Genomic DNA, 21,038 nt, shown 5'->3' with positions numbered 1-21,038 from the left:
GGAAACTTAGTGGGCAGTGAGTTCATGTAAATGCGGAGAGAAACAACTCAAAAAAGGAAGGTGAGAATGGTTGTACAACTCAAAGAATGTAATCACTGTCACTGAATTATACATGTAGATGTTCTGCAGTGTATATTCTTAACAACAAAAATATAGTTAAAAAAGTTATATAAGACCTAACTCAAAAGAGCCGTATTAGCTGTTTCCAATTTAAGAATATGTCTATATTTTGAAAGCTAAATTTTCACTACCCAAACAAAATGTAAAATAGTCAAACCCTTTGAAGTAAGAATATTACAGAAGGGACAAAGAGGCTTACAGAGGAGCAGTCAGAGAGCTCCCCGTTTTATAGAGGGGAAAAGAAGCTTGCAGAGGAGCAGTCAGAGGGGCCCCCATTTATAGAGGTGAAAAGAAGCTTGCAGAGGAGCAGTCAGAGGGGTCCCCATTTTATAGAGGAGAAAAGATGCTTGTAGAGGTATAGTCAGAGGAGTCTCCATTTTATAGAGGGGAAAAGAGGCTTGCAGGGGGGCAGAGTGGTCCCCATTTTATACAAGGGCTTGCAGAGTTGCTGTCAGAGGGGTCCCCATTCTATAGAGGGCAAAGAGGCTTGCAGAGGTGCCGTCAGAGGGGTCCAAGGCCAAACAGTTACCAGGAAGCAGAGCTGGGACTTGTACCATGTCATTGACTCCAAAAGCCCTGTTCTCAGCTACGCTGCCAGCGGTCTCAGATTCAAACACCCTTGGGAATAGGTAGGTTGAGCAAGTGACGGAAACAGGCCAAGTGGGGACTAAAGTGAACTGGAGAGGAAATGCCCAATTAAAGGCAACTACTGGGTTGCAGACCAGTGTGGCCAGGTGAATATGCTAGACTTCAGAAATCAGAATAGCTGGCAAGTGGGCTATCTAAATTGTGAAATCATCTGACTTAAAAATATCAGTTCAATTTAAAAAAATTTTTTTATCTTTATTAGGATAGATAAAATTTTTTTAAAAAAATCATAGTGCTTGATAATACTAGCAGGCATATGGAGCAGCTAGAACTCTCATAGTACAGTCACTCTGGAAAATACTTTGACAATGTCTTAAAAAGTTAAACATATACTTACCATGTCCATCAATCCCACTCCTAGTATTCCTAAATTAAATAAAACCTATATTCATTCAAAACCCCGTACCTGAATGTTTACAGTGGCCTATTTATAATTACCAAAAACCGGAAACAGCCCAAATGTCTCTTCACTGTGGAATGGATAAACTGTGGCCCATTCATACAATGGAATACTCCTCAGCAATAAAAAGAAATGAACTAGAAATACTTGTAATAACAAGGAAGGATCTCAAAAGCATTTTGCTATGTGAAATAAGCCAGACTCAAAAGGGTACACACTGTATAATTCTATATTACATGATATTCTGGTAAAGGAAAATCTATAGAGACAAAACACATCAGTAGTTGCCAGGAACTGGGGTGTGAGAGGGTTGACCACTCAGGGTCAGCATGAGGAAATTTGGGGGAGTGACAGAAATTTTCTGCATCTTTATTGTAGTGGTAGTGGTTACATGACTACATGTTTGTCAAAGCTGCAGAACCATAAAGGGTGGGTTTTTTGTGTGTAAATTATACCTGAATAAAAAAGAAAAATAGTTGAAGAGTAAAAAAAACATCAAACACCTATTGTTTGATACACACACATATATCACAAAGCAATATATTTTGTTCACTGATAAGTATGATTATTTTACATATAAAGACAATCTTAATGAGTTAAGATTACAAACAATTTGACATCTTTAGAAAAAACACACCAGTATAATTTTAAGATCTACTTCACACACGGTGAAATAAAATCTATAGTGTTCTAAAGCCATGTACTTTCTGGAACAATTAAGAATTCCTAAGAATGATATTCTATGAGAACACTATTTGGATTGTTAACAGGGAATCAAGCTATGTAAAGTATGCTCTTAATTGAGATAATACAAAAATGTGTTGCAAATTATAAAACTCTCTACAAATAGAATAAAGAGCACATGCTTTACAGTCAATCTGCCTGGCTTGAATCCTGTCTCTGCCACTTATTAGCAATGTGACCTTGAGGAAGTTACTTAATCCCTCTGAGTTTTATTTTCCAAACTGTAAAATATAAAACCCTCATAGACTAAATGAGAAAATACCTGTACAGCATTAAATCTGTTGCCATCAAGTCGATTCCAACTCATAGCAACCTATAGGACAGAGTAGGACTGCCCCATAGAGTTTCCAAGGAGGGGCTGGTGGATTTGAACTGCTGATCTTTTGGTTTGCAGCCAAGCTCTTAATCACTGTACCACCAGGGCTCCTAACTCTTATATACCCCAAACGAAAAACCCATTGACATGGAGTCAATTCCAACTCATAGAAACACTACAGGAGACAGCAGAACTGCCCCATAGGGTTTCCAAGGAGCGCCTGGTAGATTTGAACTGCCAACCTTTTGGTTAGCAGCTGTAGCAAGCAGGTCATAATAATAAGACCACTTCAGTGTTTTCTAAATACTTTTACATATAAAATGCTAAATAAACAATAGCTGTTACTGATTGTTTATGTAATGTTAGAAATGTTAAGATTTTTATATTGTGAATAGCAAATAGCAGCACCATGCCATCAGAGCCTTAGGAGATGCAGCAGATAGGACAAGGGACTGCCAGGAAGTGGTTGGTCTTGTTACCTTTCATAACTTACTGTTGGCTGTTAACAGTGAAAAGCATCGGTGCCCCTCCTCCCCTCCTGCAGTAACAAGAGATGCTAGCAGGTTGGGCTAGAGTGAGGCAAGTGAGGTGCCAGGTGCATAAAATTTAAGAAGCCATAGGTATCTCATGGAGCCTTGGTGGTGCAGTGGTTAAGAGCTCAGCTGCCAGCCAGAAGGATGGCATTTCAAATCCACCAGGCACTCCTTGGAGACCCTATGGGGCAGTTATACTCTCATATGAGTTAGGATCGACTCCATGGCAACAGGTTTTTTTAGGCGCTTCATATGGAGTCCAGGTTGTACAGCGGTTAAAGCGCTCAGCTGCCAACCAAACGGTTGGCGGTTCCAACCCACCAGCCACTCGGGAGGAAGATGTGGCAGTCTGCTTCCCTAAATGATTACAGCCTTGGAAACGCTATGGGGCAGCTCTCCTCTGTCCTATAAGGTCACTATGAGTGGGAATCGACTCAATGGCACAGTCCTGAGCCACCTTCTCCCCAGTGTTCTTATTTGCTTCTTCAGGATTCTCTGCATTCCCTTCCTGCTCTAGGGAGAAAATCTTTAAGATTTGGTTTCGTTTAAAGCCTGAAAAGATTCATGGAGTTTGGTGACGAATCACTAGACTTTACTAAAGTTACTGTGTTCCAGATTCTATATGTTAGCTACCTTTTGGGGGTAACTTTCACATTTGAAATTTAACTGTTTTTTCTCTGTTAACACAGGAATCTCTCTTTGAAGGAATCTCAAAGCTTGCTGACAAAAAGTGATGTACATGAACCTCACCTTCTCCAAAAATCAATAGAAAATTCATTTATGGAAAATGAGTAAATTCAGCCTAAAGTGATCTGAAATGTTTCATTTTTAACTTCACAGTAGTACTACACAACAACATCTTTTGTGGGTTTGTAGTTTTATAGAATCTCATATAAGAAAAACTTCGTTTGATTTTGCTTTTTTATATTATCTGAAACATTGCTTTCCACGTGTGAATTCAAGGATTTATCTGCATTATTCCTCATTACATACAACCTATTTGGCAAATAAAGATGTTTTCTCTTTCACAAAAGGAAAGCAACACTTTTTGAGCCAATGAAATTATGGTGTGCTCCTTTCTTGTAATTAGCTATTGGATGGGAATTGAGAATGAAAACCTGAGGACTGTTCTGATTCACTAATATGTGGACCGGTACATCCAAAGTAACAAGTGCCATGATTACTATCTACTGCTTGGTGTTTCTCATTGAAAAATCTATTGGAAAGCATGAGACTATGTCGCATATACACAAGCAGTTTCATTAATGGCATTTTAATTTTAATATTCCGTTTTGACCCCAAAGAAGATAATAAACGCCCTGCATTTCGAATTGTAGGCATTGTTTCGAGTACGTACTAGTTATAGTCAAGTCGCTAGAAAATATTGTGCGTCCCCTATGAATGCGATGGGGAAATAAGTGGACTAAGCTGTATTTGGTTGGAGCCGGCCGGCAGGCTCTGGACCTGCCTCGGGGCGCTCTGCCCGTTTTGCAAAGGCGCCATGGATTGGCTTCCTCCACCCGGTACGTGAACGCCGCTCTTCCCGTGGGCTCACAAGCAAAACGCCTCAGACAAGTTTCCCGCCAACAGGAAAGACTCAGGTCTGAACAGTGAAGCCAAAAAAGCGGTGGCCCTGCGGAGACAGCGTAGGGGCGGGAGGCTCGAGGTCTGCAAGGCCAGCGCACCGGGAAGCAGCGCCCCCGACCCCAGGGCGCTTCACTCCTGTTTCAGGAGCTCCCGAAAGTAGCATAGACAAGTGCACTTTATCCCTGCGCGGTTGTCTAATGTGGCCCCCGAGTACTGAGGTAGAGGGGCTACTGTTGTAAGTAATCAGGACAACTTGAAACATCTGCCCGGTGGTAGACTCAAAGGTTAGCTCAACGATTTGCCACATCGACGTTTCCTCACAGAAAAGTCATGCTTAACAAAACTGCAGCGTTCCCGCCTCAGCTCGGCCAGCGCTAGGAGGGGCCTGAGATGAGACTGGGCCCCAGTCGGAGTCCCGAAGAAGAGGGTGGCGGCGAGATGGCTCGCGGCCTCGAGTCCAGACCCCATTCCCGGCTCCGCAACCGGCGCCCCAACACGGAGGGCGCCCTGGGCATTCCGCCTCCCCAAGAATGGGGGATACGAGGGATATGGGGTGCGTGGCGCAGTGGTTAAGCGCTCGGCTGCCGACCGAAAGGTGGTTGGTTGGAACCCCCCAGCTGCTCTGGGGGAGAAAGATGTGGCAGTCGGCTTCCGTAAAGATTACGGCCTGGGCAACCCGGGTCGCTAAGACCCAAACCGACTCCACCTCACGGGTGGGGGGGCTCAGGAGGGGCCTTTCAGACGCCCCGCCCCGCCAGGCTGTTTGATTAATGACTCCCTCTCCGCTGAGGGGCGGCTCCGTGAGGCCGCAGCCCCTGCGTGGCCCCTCAGGTGGGCGCGGACCTCAGCCCCTCCAGCGGTCGTGGCGCGACGTGGAGGCCGCCGCAAACAAGCCCAGCCGCGAAGCGCCAGCATAAAAGGCGCAGCCAGCCGGCTAGAGCGGCCTCCGACTTCGGCTAGACGAGGATGGAGTGAGCGGTGCGGCCCTGGCCACGCAAACCCGGCCCGACGCCCCTGGCCCGCTCGCGCAACGGAACCGAGCCCCGCACGGCCGCTCCAGGAGAGGTAAGCGCCCGGCAGAGCCACCGCCCCGGCCCGGCCCCCGCGGCGCCGCGCGGCCCCCGCCCGGAGGAGTAGTGGGTGCCCTAGTCCGAGGTGGAGCCCCACTCTTTCCGGAGAGATTCCCCCAACCTCCTGCCGACCCTGGGACCCAGGCCTCGCGCGCAAAGCAGGCGCCGCTCTCTGGAGCGAGGGGCGCGAGGACGACGGGCACCGTGGGCTGTGGCGAGGTCAGGGCTGTCCCAAGTCACCCCGGGCCGCTCCCGGCCGCCCCGCCGCGCTCCGCGGGACGAACCGCACCATCTTTCGGATATTTCCGAAGCCGAGCAAGCGCCGACCCGGAGCTGTGTTTCCGACAGTTTTCCCAGTAGAAAGAGCGCTTTAGCAAATTTGTCCGTGAAAAGTGGAAAGCCACTACCTCGCCTCTCCCGACCCTTCTAAGGAGCCCGGAACTCCCGGGCCCCTGAACTCTCCCCAAACTCCGGGAGGCAAAACTCACCCAAGTTGCCTCGGAAAGACGCTCCCTGAGCCACGGATGGCGGCGGGGATTCCGCGCGCAGGGAGAGTGAAAGGGTCTCAGCCGTCGCCGTGTCTGCCCGGCCGGCGTCCCGCCTCACCGCGCCCTCTGTCCTTTGCAGCGCGCGCGGCGCGGGAAGCCGCCATGGATGGGGACGGCCCCTTCAACGCCCGCGCCGAACCTACACCGCCGGCCGCCGCTGCCGCCGCAGGCGACTCGAGCCCGGGCGGGACGGGGTCTGGCGGCGGCGCGCGTCCGGGGGGCGGGCGGCCGGCGGCGGCGAACGCGGCGCGGGAGCGCAGCCGAGTGCAGACCCTGAGGCACGCCTTCCTGGAGCTGCAGCGCACGCTGCCGTCGGTGCCGCCCGACACCAAGCTGTCCAAGCTGGACGTGCTGCTTCTGGCCACCACCTACATCGCGCACCTCACCCGGAGCCTGCAGGACGATGCCGAGACGCCCGTGGACCCCGGGCTGGGCGCCCTTAGCGGCGACGGCTACCTGCACCCGGTCAAGGTAGGCGCTCAGGGAGCACTGCGGGGCAGGGAACAGGGCACCGAGACCCATCCTGTCTGCCACCGATCTGACCTCGGCCCCTCGGTGAGTGGTCCACACTGCAACAGGCAGCTCCTTAGCCGTGCGCAGGTAGTGGCTGAGGAGTTTAAACCCGGGGTAGCTTGGGTAGGGGTCTCTCACGCCCCTTTATCAGCAGCCTGCAGGATATGTCTTCCAGAATGACAAGTTTTTCAGGACTAGCCTGGTAGGTGCTTGGTTGCAAGTCCTAATAATTTTTTAATATCAGTTATAGTCATAACTTTTGAAATTTTTAAAAATGTTTTTGACTAACATTTCTAACATGGTTCTTACCATATGTTTGAAAGGTTTTTCAGGTTCACGAAATAAATGGGGTGATAAAATGATCTGCCTGTAAGTAATCATAGGAAACCACTGTTGACAATTTTTTAGTACAACTGGTAAGAACAAAATGAGATCGTTCTGCATTCCCATGAAGTAAAATTTCAGTATGTTTAAATAAAGACTAAATATCATAGACTGAACAACTACCAATAAAAACTATAATGGGTTCCTTCATGTAATTTTGATAATAGAATGGGAAGTATGTTGGGTGAATTGATCAAATATTGTTTTCAGACTTTGTGATGTGCAAAATCATACAGGAGAATCCATTTTGTATAATTTGTTTACATTACTTTTTGGTAGAATGGCCAGGGTTTTCATTTAATATGCTGCAAATTATTAAAATTCATTACCTCTATTGCAGTATTTAGACTGTCATTTTTTTCTCCTAGGAAATTTCTTTTAAACTCTACATTGATCTAGCTTTCTGTTCAAAAGGCATCATTTTCCCTATAATTCTCTAAACCTAAATTTTCAAATTTTTGGTCTCACTCTTCTGAACGATTTTGCCACATGTATATGCACACACATGAAACTAAGCCTTAAGTATAATATTAGAGTCAATAAGTTATTGAATAATTATTATTGAAATACAGTAAACTACACCCTTTAATATTAACTGGTCACACTTCTGCAGTGAGCTTTAACATAATGTACTTTGTAAGTATAACTAAGATGATAATAGACTCAAACCATTTTAAATATTACATATAAAAATTTGAACTATCCTTTATTTTACAATGATGGTAGATCTTATGCCTTTCACAAACTTTATTACATCATCTCAGTTGAAAAGTCCGTCATTAATTAAGGGCTCTTGTACTATAGTGTAGATTAGATTGCTATTCAAATATACCATTAATGTTATATTTCTTTGGACTTGACATTTTTCACATACTCTAAAAAAGTTTATTTTAACGTTAGGTAGATTTTAATACAAAAGACATCTTTTAAATGTCACTTTATGGGAGATTTTTAAGCAGAATGAGAAATCAAGTTTTTATTTACCTTGGTTTCTTGCAGTGCTTTTTGAATGAGTGATGTTAGAGAATCATTTTCATGTAACCACGAGGAGTTTTTTTGTACTGGATTCATGTACCACATCATGTCCTTGATTCACATTTTTGTGGTTCTAACTATTTTTTTTTTTTGTTAACTATTTTGAGAAAAAAAATCTCTTGTCCTCTGAATCAGTTACTTTGGTTTTAGAAGACAACTCTAGAGATAATGATACAAGGCCAAAGGTTACCTCTTAAAAATGAGATTGATGGTGTTTGGACAAGTAACTAAGATGTTTTAAAAAATCAAACATTTACTGAGTGCCTACTGTGTGCTATGCAAAGCACTGCGTTAAGAGAGGGACTGTAATCACGAGGAAGACTTAGTCCCTGCCCTAAATGAAAATATAGTAAAGGCTGAGACAAAAGTACAAATAATGGTAACTATAAAGCAGAATGTTCTATGTGCCTTCAAAGAGCAGTAACCATGTGCTGTGGTGGTTCAGAGGAAAGAGATATTATATACACATAATTGAAATGGTCTGTAACTCATTATTATATTATAGACACTCTCAAAATGTTTAATGAAATGTTTACATTTCATTAATGCAAACGGAATAAAAATATTTTGAGTTTTGATGTTTTTGACCAACTGAAGGTCCATTATAAACTATTGTAACCCTTAGTAAAAAGTGTTTTAAAATGACTTTATTTTTCTGCCTTACAGCATACTGTTACTACAGTCTTACTCTGATGATCAAAGGTCTTTTAACAAATATCTCAAGGCCACCCTTTTGAACCATCAGTTCTCATTGTCATCATTGTTACTATGTTAGCATTGTGGGGGATTTATGTTAAGAGTATCTCAGATGAAACTGGAAGGTTTAAGAGACTAGGATCTTGGGGCATAGGCTAAACAGGGGTTTTTATCCCTTTGGGATACAACTGACTCCTATCAGCACCAGTGGCCCAAAGGCAGTGATTTTCCGAGAAAACAGAAGTATATTTCAGATTCTTATAGTGGGGGAAAAGCACAGGTGACTTTATTAATTGCTTCATCCCTTGAGAGTGATTATTGATAATACAGGTAATTTTTAAATTAATCATAGGGTTTTGTTACTTTTGGGTCATTTAACTCCTAAAACAGAGTGCATTTTTAAAGTCTTCAGTTTCAGGTTCAGTTCTGGTTAATTGTATGACTTTACTAGATTTTGTAGCTTACTGAATGTACATGGTTTTAAGTATACCTTATTAGGGAGAGTAGAGCTCAGGATTGTGTTAATCTACACAATGCTAAAACAAATCATTGAAAAGTGAAATGTAAATCAGTCAACTGTTTTTTTCCAGCATCGTGCTGGCATGCAACCTAGCCCATACTTTATTTATATCTTAATTTCTAACTCTTTAAACAATGTGTCTATATTAAATTTAGCAGAATAAAATCATTACAAGCTTTTTTGAAAATCCAAAGACACAAAGTTCTTTAAAAAGACACTTATTTTTTGATTCAATCCATGAAAAAAGAAACAAAAATCCACATACACATTTTTAGGTTAGGTTTGCTTCATTACTTACGTTTTACCAAGGATATAAGGAAGAGAAGCCTTCGTTTGTTTCCACACACGGTTGTGTGATTTAGAGTGGCACATATCCAAATCACCCAGGGAGCATTCAGTAATATTTTGCTTTTATTTGTTTTTAGATGTATTTAATCCACATTGAGTTCCTCAAATTACACTGGAGATTTGAGCATGAGTTTTTTATGCTCATGAAAACAGGGCAGGGTTGAAAGTACTACTTATGTGGTATGTTTTCTCATCATTATGCCTGTCTGGCAATAAATTATTTGAGAGGTTGTCCATCATAAAGGTGAACTTAGAAAAGTCATGATCAGAAATACAAATGTGATGATGAGCAAAAGGTTAGAGCTGCATTATGCCAATACATTTTGATATTTACTCTGAGTATCCTGTCTGTATAACACCCAACACTCTGATCTTTGCAGCTATCCAGATATTTGCTCTTAGCTAATAAAACATCTCATAACAACCCTATAGGACACAGCAGAAGTGCCCCCATAGCATTTCCAAGGAGCGTTTGGTAGATTTGAACTGCTGACCTTTTGGTTAGCGGCCGTCTCTCTTAACCAGTGCACCAGCAGGGCTCTAATAAAACACCTAGATGGTTGAATTATCTACTTTACGTTGTGGTTCTTTGATAAGTGTAGACACGTAATACTAACTATGTATGGAGACCCTGGGTAATGTGAACAGTTAATGCATACTCTGGTAATCTAAAAGGTAGGGGTTCAAGTCCACCCAGAGAAGAAGAAATAACTTTTAAAAATATCTTTACATTCAGGAATCTAGTTTTAGGGTTAATTTTGTTTTATGGTTAGTTTGAAATAAAAACATCATGGGTGGGTACATTTTTACGCTTCAATAATATTCCTTTTCCATGATTTCCTACATGAATACTGTTATAATCAAAGTCTGGATACATTTTTACTTTTATTGTTAGCATTAATAAACATTTTTAATGTACTTTAGACTTCATAATTGTTACTCACTATGTAATATTGTTCACTGCATTTGCATTGGGGTGTTTGGAATATATGTCCGAGATACTAACTTCTGCATTCTCATTTCAATTTTCTTTTTCAGAAATGGCCCATGCGATCAAGATTATACATTGGTGCTACTGGTCAGTTTCTGAAGCATTCTGTCTCTGGAGAAAAAGCAAGTCATGGCGATACTTCAACTGACTCACAGCCTTAGACTCTCCTGGTGGGGGCTGGTAGGAATGGTGGTGATTGTTTTTACATAGTAATGAAGTAATTCTATATTTATTATATCAGACATAACATCATTTCTCAAAGTTTATATGTGAATGCATAGTTGGATGTTCAGATTTGTCTGTCCAGTCTAAATAATTGTGGAATGAAATATTCAGTCTTACATAAAACGCATAGCTTATCCAATATGAGAAGTAGTCACCACTATATATAGCAAAATAAACTATTGGGAAAAAAAGAGATACACAAAAGCTTAGAATTATATATGTATCCAAAGAATTCATAGATTTTCTGTAGTGTATCTGTTACAAGCTGAAAAGCTGATATCTATCAGTACAGTCTTCCTTAGTCAAAAAAAATAAATAAAAAGGTGTGTTTGTAATACACCAGTTTCCGTATTTGTGAAAGAGTCTGTGTTTATAGTTGCTCCAAGAAGATATTTCATTTGGAAGGCATGATATCATTTATTCAGTTTTAGCTGAATATGTGTGAAAAGACTGTTGAGGTATGATAAAGATGCAGTAACTTCTCTAATTAGTTTTTTCCCTCTTAGGAAATGTGTTTGGAGTATTAAAAATGGTTTTCTCCAAAGGGCAGGGTTTGGCGACCTTCCTACAGGATTATATAATATCTTATATTTCCAAATTGTGAAAAGCACTGGGAATCCCCTGCAGATCGAGATGAGCAGACTGGGTGTCGCTGGGTGGCAGGGAAGTCACCTCCTCCCTCTCTCAGGTCCTTGTTAGGTGGACAGGTCCAGCTCCAGCCACCCAGGAGAGTGGCATGTTGAGGCCTGTCAAGGACCTCAAGTGAATCCCCAGGGACCCTCCTTATGATCAGGGCTTTTGCCAGGTTCTTCCTTCTCCGGTTGTAAGTCCCTGTACACAATCTCCACTTGGCCATTATGAGATGGGGGAAATCCTGTCTGGCTTAGGAGCTCTAGTACTGGTGTGCACCTTGAGGGGACCTGAGGATACAGAGTGACCAACCTGAGATTAAATCAGGCCTGAATAGACCCCCTGAATCTGCCCTGATATGAGCCCACAACCAGGGAAGGCCCTCAGCCGTGGCCATCGGTACCCAGGGAGCAGAGTTCTGCCTGCCTGCACCAGTGGTTTCCATTTTCCACAGGAGATGGGGCAACAGAGGGAACACTGAACCCCAAAATAACGGGTTAAGTAGAGACGTCTGGAGAAAAATCAGCACCAGTCTGTTTTATCATATCTTTGCTGATTTGTTCTCCTTTATCTCTCTTTCCTGCCTTTCAGTCATGACAATTTTTTATTAATTTCCATCAGCCTTTATTATCCCCCTTTCCAGCTCTGAAGTTCAGTTATTTCTCAGTACTGCAAGGTTTTAAATTTGCTGAATTTGATCCAAGTTTAGCAAATAGAAAAGGCGTATTTATACTTGGTTGAATTAATATAGCAATTGAACCACCATTTTATTTTCTCCTCACCTTAGTTTTCTTTCAGCTTTTGGCAGTGAAATGAAATATTTTATGTTGTGACTCAAAAATTTGTCATTTTTATTATTTTAATGTGAATATATTCCTTATAATGTGACCAAAGCATGCCTTTTAAAAAAAGGCATATAATAACAGCCTTCTACATGTTAATATGTAGTAAAAATGTATATTTAAATATTTGTGATAATATTTACTCATAATATATAACATTGAAAGGAATAAAAAATGAGATTTGTGTTCAGCCACTCACTGTTAATAAGTTATTGGCATAAGAAGTGCTAAAAATATTTTAAGAATGAAGTAAATTTATGGCAGTGTAACTGACACACTTAATTGGTTTTAATCAAAATGCCTTAAAAGTTACCTAAAACTGAGCTTTAAACATTAAATTTGATAGCAAAATGTCAAAAATTGTTCTATCTTGCTCATAATGCTAATCTATTAGTTTGACTGCAGTTTTAAAAGGGTTTTATTTGGGGGAAGAAACTGACTTTTGTTGAATTACTGTTTGAATTACTATATTTTTAAAAATCATCCTGTTAAATAGTCCAGCTTTACCTTCAATGAGATTACTTTTTATTCTTTCTTGTCCAAGTACAAATGTTTTAATGGCAAAGAAGTGTATTTCTGTCATAGATTTTCATAGAATTTTACCAAATTCCTGAATATGTTAACAGCTTTTAGTAGGTTGGAAAACCTCAGAGGGGAAATGGCATATTCAAGGAGCAGTCTGTTTTAATAAACAGTGCATGGTCAGGATAAGGAGTATTACCAAAATTCAATAAAGCACTAATTTGAAAATTAATTATTTTGTTAAATTTGTGTCTGTCTCTGTGGATATTTAATAAACATGGAAGGTACATTTGAAAATCTTTCTGGAAGATATATACCTATTTGCTAGCTTCTTCACCATCTGGCCCGTAACAAGTATATGTATCAGGATTGAGGGGAGGGAGCAGTATTTGTATCACAGTATTTTATTTTTTTTTATTATCCCATAATCTGCACAGGAAATCCTCAAGTAAGTGTCTGTCAATTCAGCTGTCTCAGTGATTTGACACACATTTAAAACTCCTTAATTTAAATGGGCATACCAGCCCAGAGGCAAGGCCAAGAAGGCAGGAAGGGACAGGAAAGCTGGGAATGAGGAACTCATGGTTGAGAAGGGGAAAGTGTTAACATGTTGTGGGGTTGGCAACCAATGTCACAAAACAATTTGTGTATTGTTTAATGAGAAACTTGTTTGCTCTGTACACTTTCATCTCAAGTACAATTAAAAAAGAAAACTCCTTTATAATGATAATTTGGGGGGATGAGGAAATCTTTTTAGAGGTATAAACCAGTTCTAGTAGACTTAAAAAATAGTTATTTCTTTTTGTGATTATGAAAGTATAGGCCGAAGAGTCCCTGGGTGGCACAAACAGTTAAGTACTCAACTACTAACCAAAAAGTTGGCAGTTCAAACCCACCCAGAGGTGCCTCGGAAGAAAGGCCTGGTGATCTGCTTCTGAAAGGTCACAGACTTGAAAACCCTATGGAGCAGTTCTACTCTGCAACAAAGTTTAGGTAGGCGGTTATTGTACGTCAGTTATCTATCGGTAAAGCTGTATTAAAGATGTTTATATACACTCATTTACAACAAATAAAAAGGAATGAAGTAAAAAGTAAAAATGCATATAGTGCAGGTGGGTATTTGGGATGGAGGAAAGGTGGGGGATATCTGTTCCACACATTACTTGGTAATAAAGAAAAAAATGTGGATTTGCATTTTTATGAGGCTCTTTTGACCCCGCTGCCTCAGCTTTCATAGTCGCAGACTACCTAACACAGTGGCTTTCTCATCTATTCATGGAGACTGTTTATTTAAACTCAAAAGAACTTGTGTAAAAGGGAAATAAAAGTGCTGATTGGCCTTACTGAAATGCACAGTAATTTTTTTTACTTGAAATTGTTTTTAGGTTAAATTTACAATAATTTGTCTTTCTCTCAAAGGGCCTCATTTTATATTTATGAAAGCAACTAACCAGTTATTATCAATTAAAGAGAAAGTATTCAGGCTTTAATAAGACTTGGGGGGGCGGGGTAGTGGTAATTCTATACAGGACTTCCTGAGTGGTGCAGATGGTTAACGCACTTGGCTGCTAACCAGGAGGTTGGGGGTTTGAGCTCACGCAGAGGCACCTTGGAAGAAAGATCTGGCCATCTCTTTCCAAAAAATCAACCATCAAGAGCCCTATAGAGTACAATTCTACTCTGACACACACAGGGTTGCAGTGAGTCAGAATCAACATGGCAACTTAATTCTCTCTATCTTTTCTAGCATATTATCTAACCTTTTTCTTTAAGCCCAGGTGTATCATAGTGCCATTCTGAGGAAGTAAGCCAGTACGAACAAAACATTGCTGTAGTGGCCAACATAATTAGCTTAGAAATCAACACGTGAGTTGTGTTTGGCATCATAAGACAAGTTGCTTATTGGATCTATGTGAAATTAAATTGTGGCTCTTATTAGATGGCGAGGAGAAGAAATTACAGATCAAACAGGTTGCTTCCGATAAGAATTTACATATCAAATATCTCTCTTTGAGAAGAAGGATTGATCTAAATACTCCTTCCTAAATATGCATGGGTTATTGCAAATTATATCAATCGTATATTTTATTTGAAAAGCTGTGAACTTTCTCTTGCAGCACTGCAGACTCCATCTAAATCTGGTGACAAATTCTTTTTTTTTTTTTGGTTACTGCTGAAGGGCATGTTATCTAGTTTCCCAGATGACTTATGACCAGGAGGTCTTCCCCGTGGTACATGCTTTTTGTTTTTTTTTTACTTCTTGTTGTAACATTAGAAATATCCAATAGTTAATATGCCAAATTTTAAAAAGGAGCACTAGTGTAATATAACATTTTGTATCTCAAATTAATTAATCTATCCTTTGGCTTAAAATACATAATGGTAGCTGGTGGTCTTACGTGCAACTATTAACACTGAAAAAATAAATGTACTGTTTAAGTCCTCTAGATTTGCCTCCTATAAATAGGAGCACAGCACAGATGGTACCGCAGCCCAGTTGGGAATGAAGGAGATTAAATATTCTTGCCTATAACTGCATAAACCTGGGAAGGGCTTCCCTTCCTATGTTTACACAAGCCTTAGTTTCAACTCTTAAGAGAAACCAACTCAATGAAATCTACCTCACTCACTCAAACTCTGTCATTATACCACAGCATTTAGCTGTCAGAAGCTTTTAAATTATAAACTGCAGAATAATCTTAATTATTAGGCTTAAAGATTATGTCAATAGTCATTTCCTGCACACATGAATGTTACTGAAGAAACTCATTCATTCCTTCCCTCTCAGGACCAAGAAGTATGTACACAGCGACTGCTGGGGATAAACTTAAGTCACTAGTCTCTGGTTTATGGCCATTGGAAATTAGGGGCCATTTTAAAAACAATGTGAGGTCTAAATAACGATTGATTTTAAACATCTTTGTTTTCAAATAAATTCTGAGGTCACTTAATAATGCATCTTAAATTTTTATGTAGGTAGATAAGTCATGTGGGACTTTCTTTTTAATTAAAGAAATATTTGTTAGCAATTACTTATGCCTAATCTACCAAGTGGACAAGAGAACACAGATCAGTGCTTACTTAATAATGTTTATCTATAATTGGTTTATTTTGAGTAAGCCAGCAGCATTGGTAAGGGCCAAGGTGGTGATATTGGTCTCAGTTCCTCAGGAGAGATGACTGGTTTACACCATCCATGGACACTTCAGCCACAAGTTCAAAAAGGACAGAGGCCAGTGCCAAATTCCAAGTAAGATACAATGAGCTTCACCTCAGAGGCTGCCAGCAGATGACAACATGTGGACTGGACACTTAGTAAGCTTCCTGCTGCATCCAGTAGCCATGCTGGGAAGAGGAAGTGGAAGAAAGAAGACATCCTGAGAGGGGAGAAAGTCTTAATTGGGAGTTTGAACTTTGAAGTAATTAATATTTATCCTAAAGAGATTTTAAACTGGAAGATTCTTTGGTTTTGCTGTTACTGTTGTCTAGTTTTTTGCAATCAACAGGAGACTGGTAGCCTGAAGATCATAAGATCAGTTATGAAAATAAAGCAAGCTACACAGTGTTTGGAGCATCTGCATTGTAGCTGGGACATATCCACCCTCGCCCACGCATGTGGGGCCATCCAAGGTTGTTTCTGCTGTATGTGCAACATTATTTGCATTTCTTGTTGACAAAACCCTTATAACAGATGCAGGTTACAAGATGGGAAACTATTTTCAGATCCTTCTTTCAGAAAGAGAAGGCTGGATGCAGTGTCCAGTCAGGTTATAGGTGTGGTATTCTGGGACCAACCAGAAGAGACTGCCTTAAAAAGGAGACCTGACTTCAGGACCAGACCAGAACATGAATCTGGAGCTGGTAATGCTGGGCCAAACCTGAACTGAGAGATCCAAGGGTCAGCCATACCTAGTCATGAGCAACTAGGCCCAGGGGGTCTAATTTTTCTCTTCAGCCAGATAGCCAGTGCCAAAGGTTGGACCATGTTTAGGGTGATGGTGGTGGTGGGGTGACTTGGCCCAAGACAATTTAGGACACCAGCACAAACTTCCTGCCTTAATAACTCTCCAACCTATGCAAGCTCACTTAGTGATACATCTTCGCGTCCTCCCTTACCTTGTAGAAAAGAAGCAGAGCTTCTTGAAGGAATGAATAGCATCCCTCAGTGGTGGGAGGTAAGAACATTACTCAAAATCCAGGTTTAGTCATACTTGAAGGGGAGGGGGAGTGGAGAGACAGGAAGGGGTGGAAAGAGTAGATTCTAAAAGATCAGATCCCACTTCTTAGTAGGGGTGAGCTGGGGGACACCTAGGTGAGAGTAAATAGCCTTAGGGCATGCAGCAGTTTACCAAGGAGAGGTCACTGGCATATGTTTTTAATTATTACACCAGTTCCCAGGCCCAGAGCCTCCCCTCATTGAGCTAAGGGCTGCAGATGAAGGGCAGAGTCCTAGAATGAAGAAGCCATTGCACACTTGTAAGGTCACAAAACTGACTTTCAGAATCTCTGGCAAGGTAATAGACTTAAAACCCAGACTTTGTATTAAGAAAGAAAACAGAATTCTAAATTCCAAAAGCTGCCAGGTGTGTATCAAGAACAAACCACCAGAGCCCTCTAAACAGCTTTAAAGGAGCCCTGATGGCACAATGGGTAAAGTGATCGACTACTAACCAAAAGGTTGGTGGTTCAAAACCACGACAGATGTGGCAATCTGCTTCTGTAGAGATTTACAGCCTTGGAAAACCTCTGGGGTTGCTATGAGTGGCAATCTACTGATGGCAGTGGGTTAAACAGTTTTAACGAGGCCTGGTGGAGTAGTGGAAACCCTGGTGGCCTAGTGCTTAAGCGCTAGGCTGCTAACTGAAGGGCTAGCGGTTTGAATCCACCAGGCACTCCTTGGAAACTCTGTGGGGCAGCTCTACTCTGTCCTATAGGGTCGCTATGAGTTGGAATCGACTTGACAGCACTGGGTTTGGTTTGGTTGGTTTTGGTGGAGTGGTGGTTAAACGCTGGGTTGCTGGTTTGGACCCACCACCCGCTCTGCGGAGACAGATGTGGTGGTATGCTCCCCTGAAGATTTGCAGCCTTGGAAACCCTATGGGGCTGTTTTACTCTGTCCTACAGGGTCACTGTGAGTCAGGATCTGACTCAATGGCAGTGAGTGGCTAGGTGACAACGGTTAAGCCCCATAATGGTTAAGCTCGCTTAAAGAGCGGTGGTTCGAACCCACCAGGGGCTCCTCAGGAGAAAAGACCTGGTGATCTGTTCCTGTAAAGAGTAAACCCACTGCCATCGAGTCCATTCTGACTCATAGCGACCCTATAGGACAGAATAGAACTGCCTCATAGAGTTTCCAAGGAGCACCTAGCAGATTCGAGCTGCCAACCTCTTGGTTAGCAGGCGTAGCACTTAGCCACTACGCCACCAGTGTTTCCTGTAAAGAGTACAGCCAAGGAAACCCTATGGAGCAGTTCTACTCTGTCCTTTAGGGTCGCTATCAACTTGAGGGCACACAATAACAACAAAATAGAGTTTTACTGTGAGTGGTAACAGAGAGTGGGAAGGAAGAGTCCAGCCCAGGGGCTAAGGGAGAAAGGCAGAGGTGGAAACTAGTCGGCTCTGGCATCTGGCTCTGGCAGGGCTGGAAGCGTAGGCATGAGAACCAGAGGCAGGGGTAGGACTGCACAATGCTTCTCTAGGCTAGCCTGGGTGGGAGGCATCTGGAGAAGCCCTGGATGCTGCTCAGTGCGGTATCTACTATGAAGGGAGGGGCCTGAGGGGAACCCCACCCACCGAAGCTTGGTGTAGAAACTGCTGAGAGTATCTGGGCCAGGAATCGGGGATGGCAGCATATGGGGCCCCCAAAACAGGTTGTAAGCAGGACAGCCTCCAGCAGTGGCTGACACATAGGGGCAGGCAGTAACCCAGAGGACAGACAACATAGGGATGCAGGTCCCACCCTCCGCCTCCATACATACGTAACTCCTCCCTAAAGTTATTTGGGGATAGAAAGGGAAGGCAGTTAGGAAACCCACTGAGGGGAAAAACAGCCCTGATAGAGTTTTGACTTTTATTTGACTAAATATTAAATTAACAGAGACCAATATCAGAAAAGATGTTTGCCAGGTGTTTTTCAACTTCAAGAGTGGGAGTTCCAGAAAAAAATGAGGTCAGATACAGGAAACAAAGAAAGCTACATAAGTATTGGTCTCTATGTTAGCAATCGCCAAGCTGACAGAAAGAGTCCTTGTCTTTTCCTGAGTAAGAATACACGTGAAAGACAAACTTTATCTTTAGCAAGCGTTATTTTGCTTGAGTCAAACAAAAGGAGTCAATGGGGGACTCAGCCTCTCCAAAAGACTGTCTCTATAAGAGCAGCAAGGATAGGCCTTACATGGGTCCGGTGGAGAGAGTAGAGTAATGAATAGTGGGTTTCTTTTAAGGAATCAGTACTTCTCAGAATGGCAGTGCATGTTAATTAGGTTGCCCTCACATCTGGAATCCAAGATGGAACCCACTGATATTCAAGATGGAGGCTTCTCGGCAGCCCTTGGCATCACTTATGGGATATAACGCAAGCGCACTGATCTTTGGCACTACATCACCATCTTCGAAGGGCTAAGGAAGGTTAAACAGTGGTCACGCTTTGTTCTTCTGTGCATGTGGGTGCCTGTAAAGGAGGAGGGGACTAGAAAAACACTAAGGAGATAGTAATTCACAGATTGTTTCATCCTTATCACATGTTGACAGGGTATGGTTCCTGTTTGTTTCATCCTTATCACATGTTGACAGGGTATGGTTCCTGTTTACCTAACTTCTAGATGGTAATCTTTTAACAGTTTTTTGTTCCACCAGCACAGTTAACCCTATCTGTCTCATCTGCTCGTGCAGAGCAAAAGAGAAAGAAGGAAACCAAAGGCTCAAAGAAGAAAGTAGCCTACAGGGACTAATACAGTTTACACGGCCTCATCTACCCTGAGACCAGAACTAGATGGTGTCCAACCACCTCTACCAGCCGTTCTTATCAGGGCCACAATAGATGGATCCTGACAGAATGGGAGAAAAATGTGGAACAGAACCTCAAATTCTTAAAAATCCAGATTTACTGGACTGATTGAGACTAGTGGACTCTCCAAGAATATTGCCCTGAGATACTCTTTAAACTCAGAACTGAAACTATCCCCTGAAGTTACCTTTTATGGAAATAATGGATTGGGTCACAAAATAAAAAATGTCACTCATGAGTACTGTGCTCCTTTAAAAATTCATCTGTATGAGACCAAACGATCAACAATTACTTTAAAACAAAGATGAGAAGGTAAGGGGGAAGGGAAACTAGATTAATAGAAATGCAACAAACAATGGAAATAGTTACTCTGCTTGGCCACCTGCACTGTGAGCTCCCTGCACACTCCCAGCATTGAAGTTTGCTACCAATCTTTTTTGCAGGTCTCTCACTGTGATGAGCACTTGGCATATAGTTTTCCCTCAGAAAGCTTCCCTTTGCTTTCTGCCCCCTTCCCTTTGAGACAGATAGGGTTGACTGTGCTGGCGGAACAAAAGAGCTGTTAAAAGATTACCATCTGGAAGTTGGGCAAACAGGAACCACACCCTGTCAACATAAGGTTGAAACAATCCATGAATTACTGTCTCCTTCTTAGTGTTTTTCTAGTCCCTTCCCCCTTTACAGGCTCCCCATGCACAGCAGAATGTGTGACCTGTTTAACCTTCCTTAGCCCTCTGAAGATGGTGATGTAATGCCAAAGATGTAATGCTTGTGCTACATCCCATAATAAGTGATGCCAAGGGCTGCCGAAAGGACTCCATCTTGAATATCAGTGGGTTCCATCTTGGATCCCAGATGTGTGCGCAACCTAATTAGTATGCACTGCCATTCTGAGACGTACTCGCCCCTTGAAAGAAACTCACTAAATATTCATTACTCTATTGTCTCCACAGAACCCATGTAAGCCCTAGCTTTGCTTCCCCTTTTTTCTTTATTTTTTAAAATTTTTATTGTGCTTTAAGTGAAAGACACAAGGTAATTATAAGCCCAAGAGACAGAAAGGGCCACATAAATCAGAGACTACATCAGCCTGAGACCAGAAGAACTAGATGGTGCCCAACTACAACTGATGACTGCCTTGACAGGGAACACAACAGAGAACCCCTGAGGGAGCAGGAGAGCAGTGGGATGCAGACCTCAAATTCTCATAAAAAGACCAAACTTAATGGTCTGACTGAGACTAGAAGAACCCCAGGGATCATGGTCCCCAGACCTTCTGTTAGCCCAAGGCAAGAACCATTCCCAAAGCCAACTCTTCAGACAGGGACTGGACTGACTATAAGACAAAAAATGATACCGG

General features: G+C 42.2%; 2 protein-coding genes across 2 annotated transcripts in view; both read left to right on the top strand.

Moving 5' to 3' along the window:
• The window catches only part of PPP1R42 (protein phosphatase 1 regulatory subunit 42), a 64,992-nt gene extending 61,304 nt beyond the window's left edge, over nt 1-3,688 (top strand). The window contains exon 8 of the mRNA XM_023545748.2: nt 3,451-3,688. Within this exon, the coding sequence (XP_023401516.2) occupies nt 3,451-3,556 (106 nt within the window). The 3' untranslated portion in view covers nt 3,557-3,688. The remainder of the gene's footprint in view (nt 1-3,450) is intronic.
• A 2,254-nt stretch (nt 3,689-5,942) lies between these two features.
• On the top strand, nt 5,943-10,919 carry TCF24 (transcription factor 24). The gene is made up of 2 exons (XM_003408210.3): nt 5,943-6,437; nt 10,501-10,919. The coding sequence occupies exons 1-2, from the start codon at nt 5,943-5,945 to the stop codon at nt 10,612-10,614; spliced, it is 609 nt and encodes a 202-aa protein (XP_003408258.2). The 3' UTR covers nt 10,615-10,919.
• Nucleotides 10,920-21,038: the final 10,119 nt, after the last annotated feature.

The sequence above is a fragment of the Loxodonta africana genome, chromosome 14 (genome assembly GCF_030014295.1).
Source record: "Loxodonta africana isolate mLoxAfr1 chromosome 14, mLoxAfr1.hap2, whole genome shotgun sequence".
NCBI lineage: Eukaryota > Metazoa > Chordata > Mammalia > Proboscidea > Elephantidae > Loxodonta > Loxodonta africana.
The sequence above is the reverse complement of the archived record's forward strand: the minus strand, read 5'-3'. Positions and strand labels throughout refer to the sequence as shown.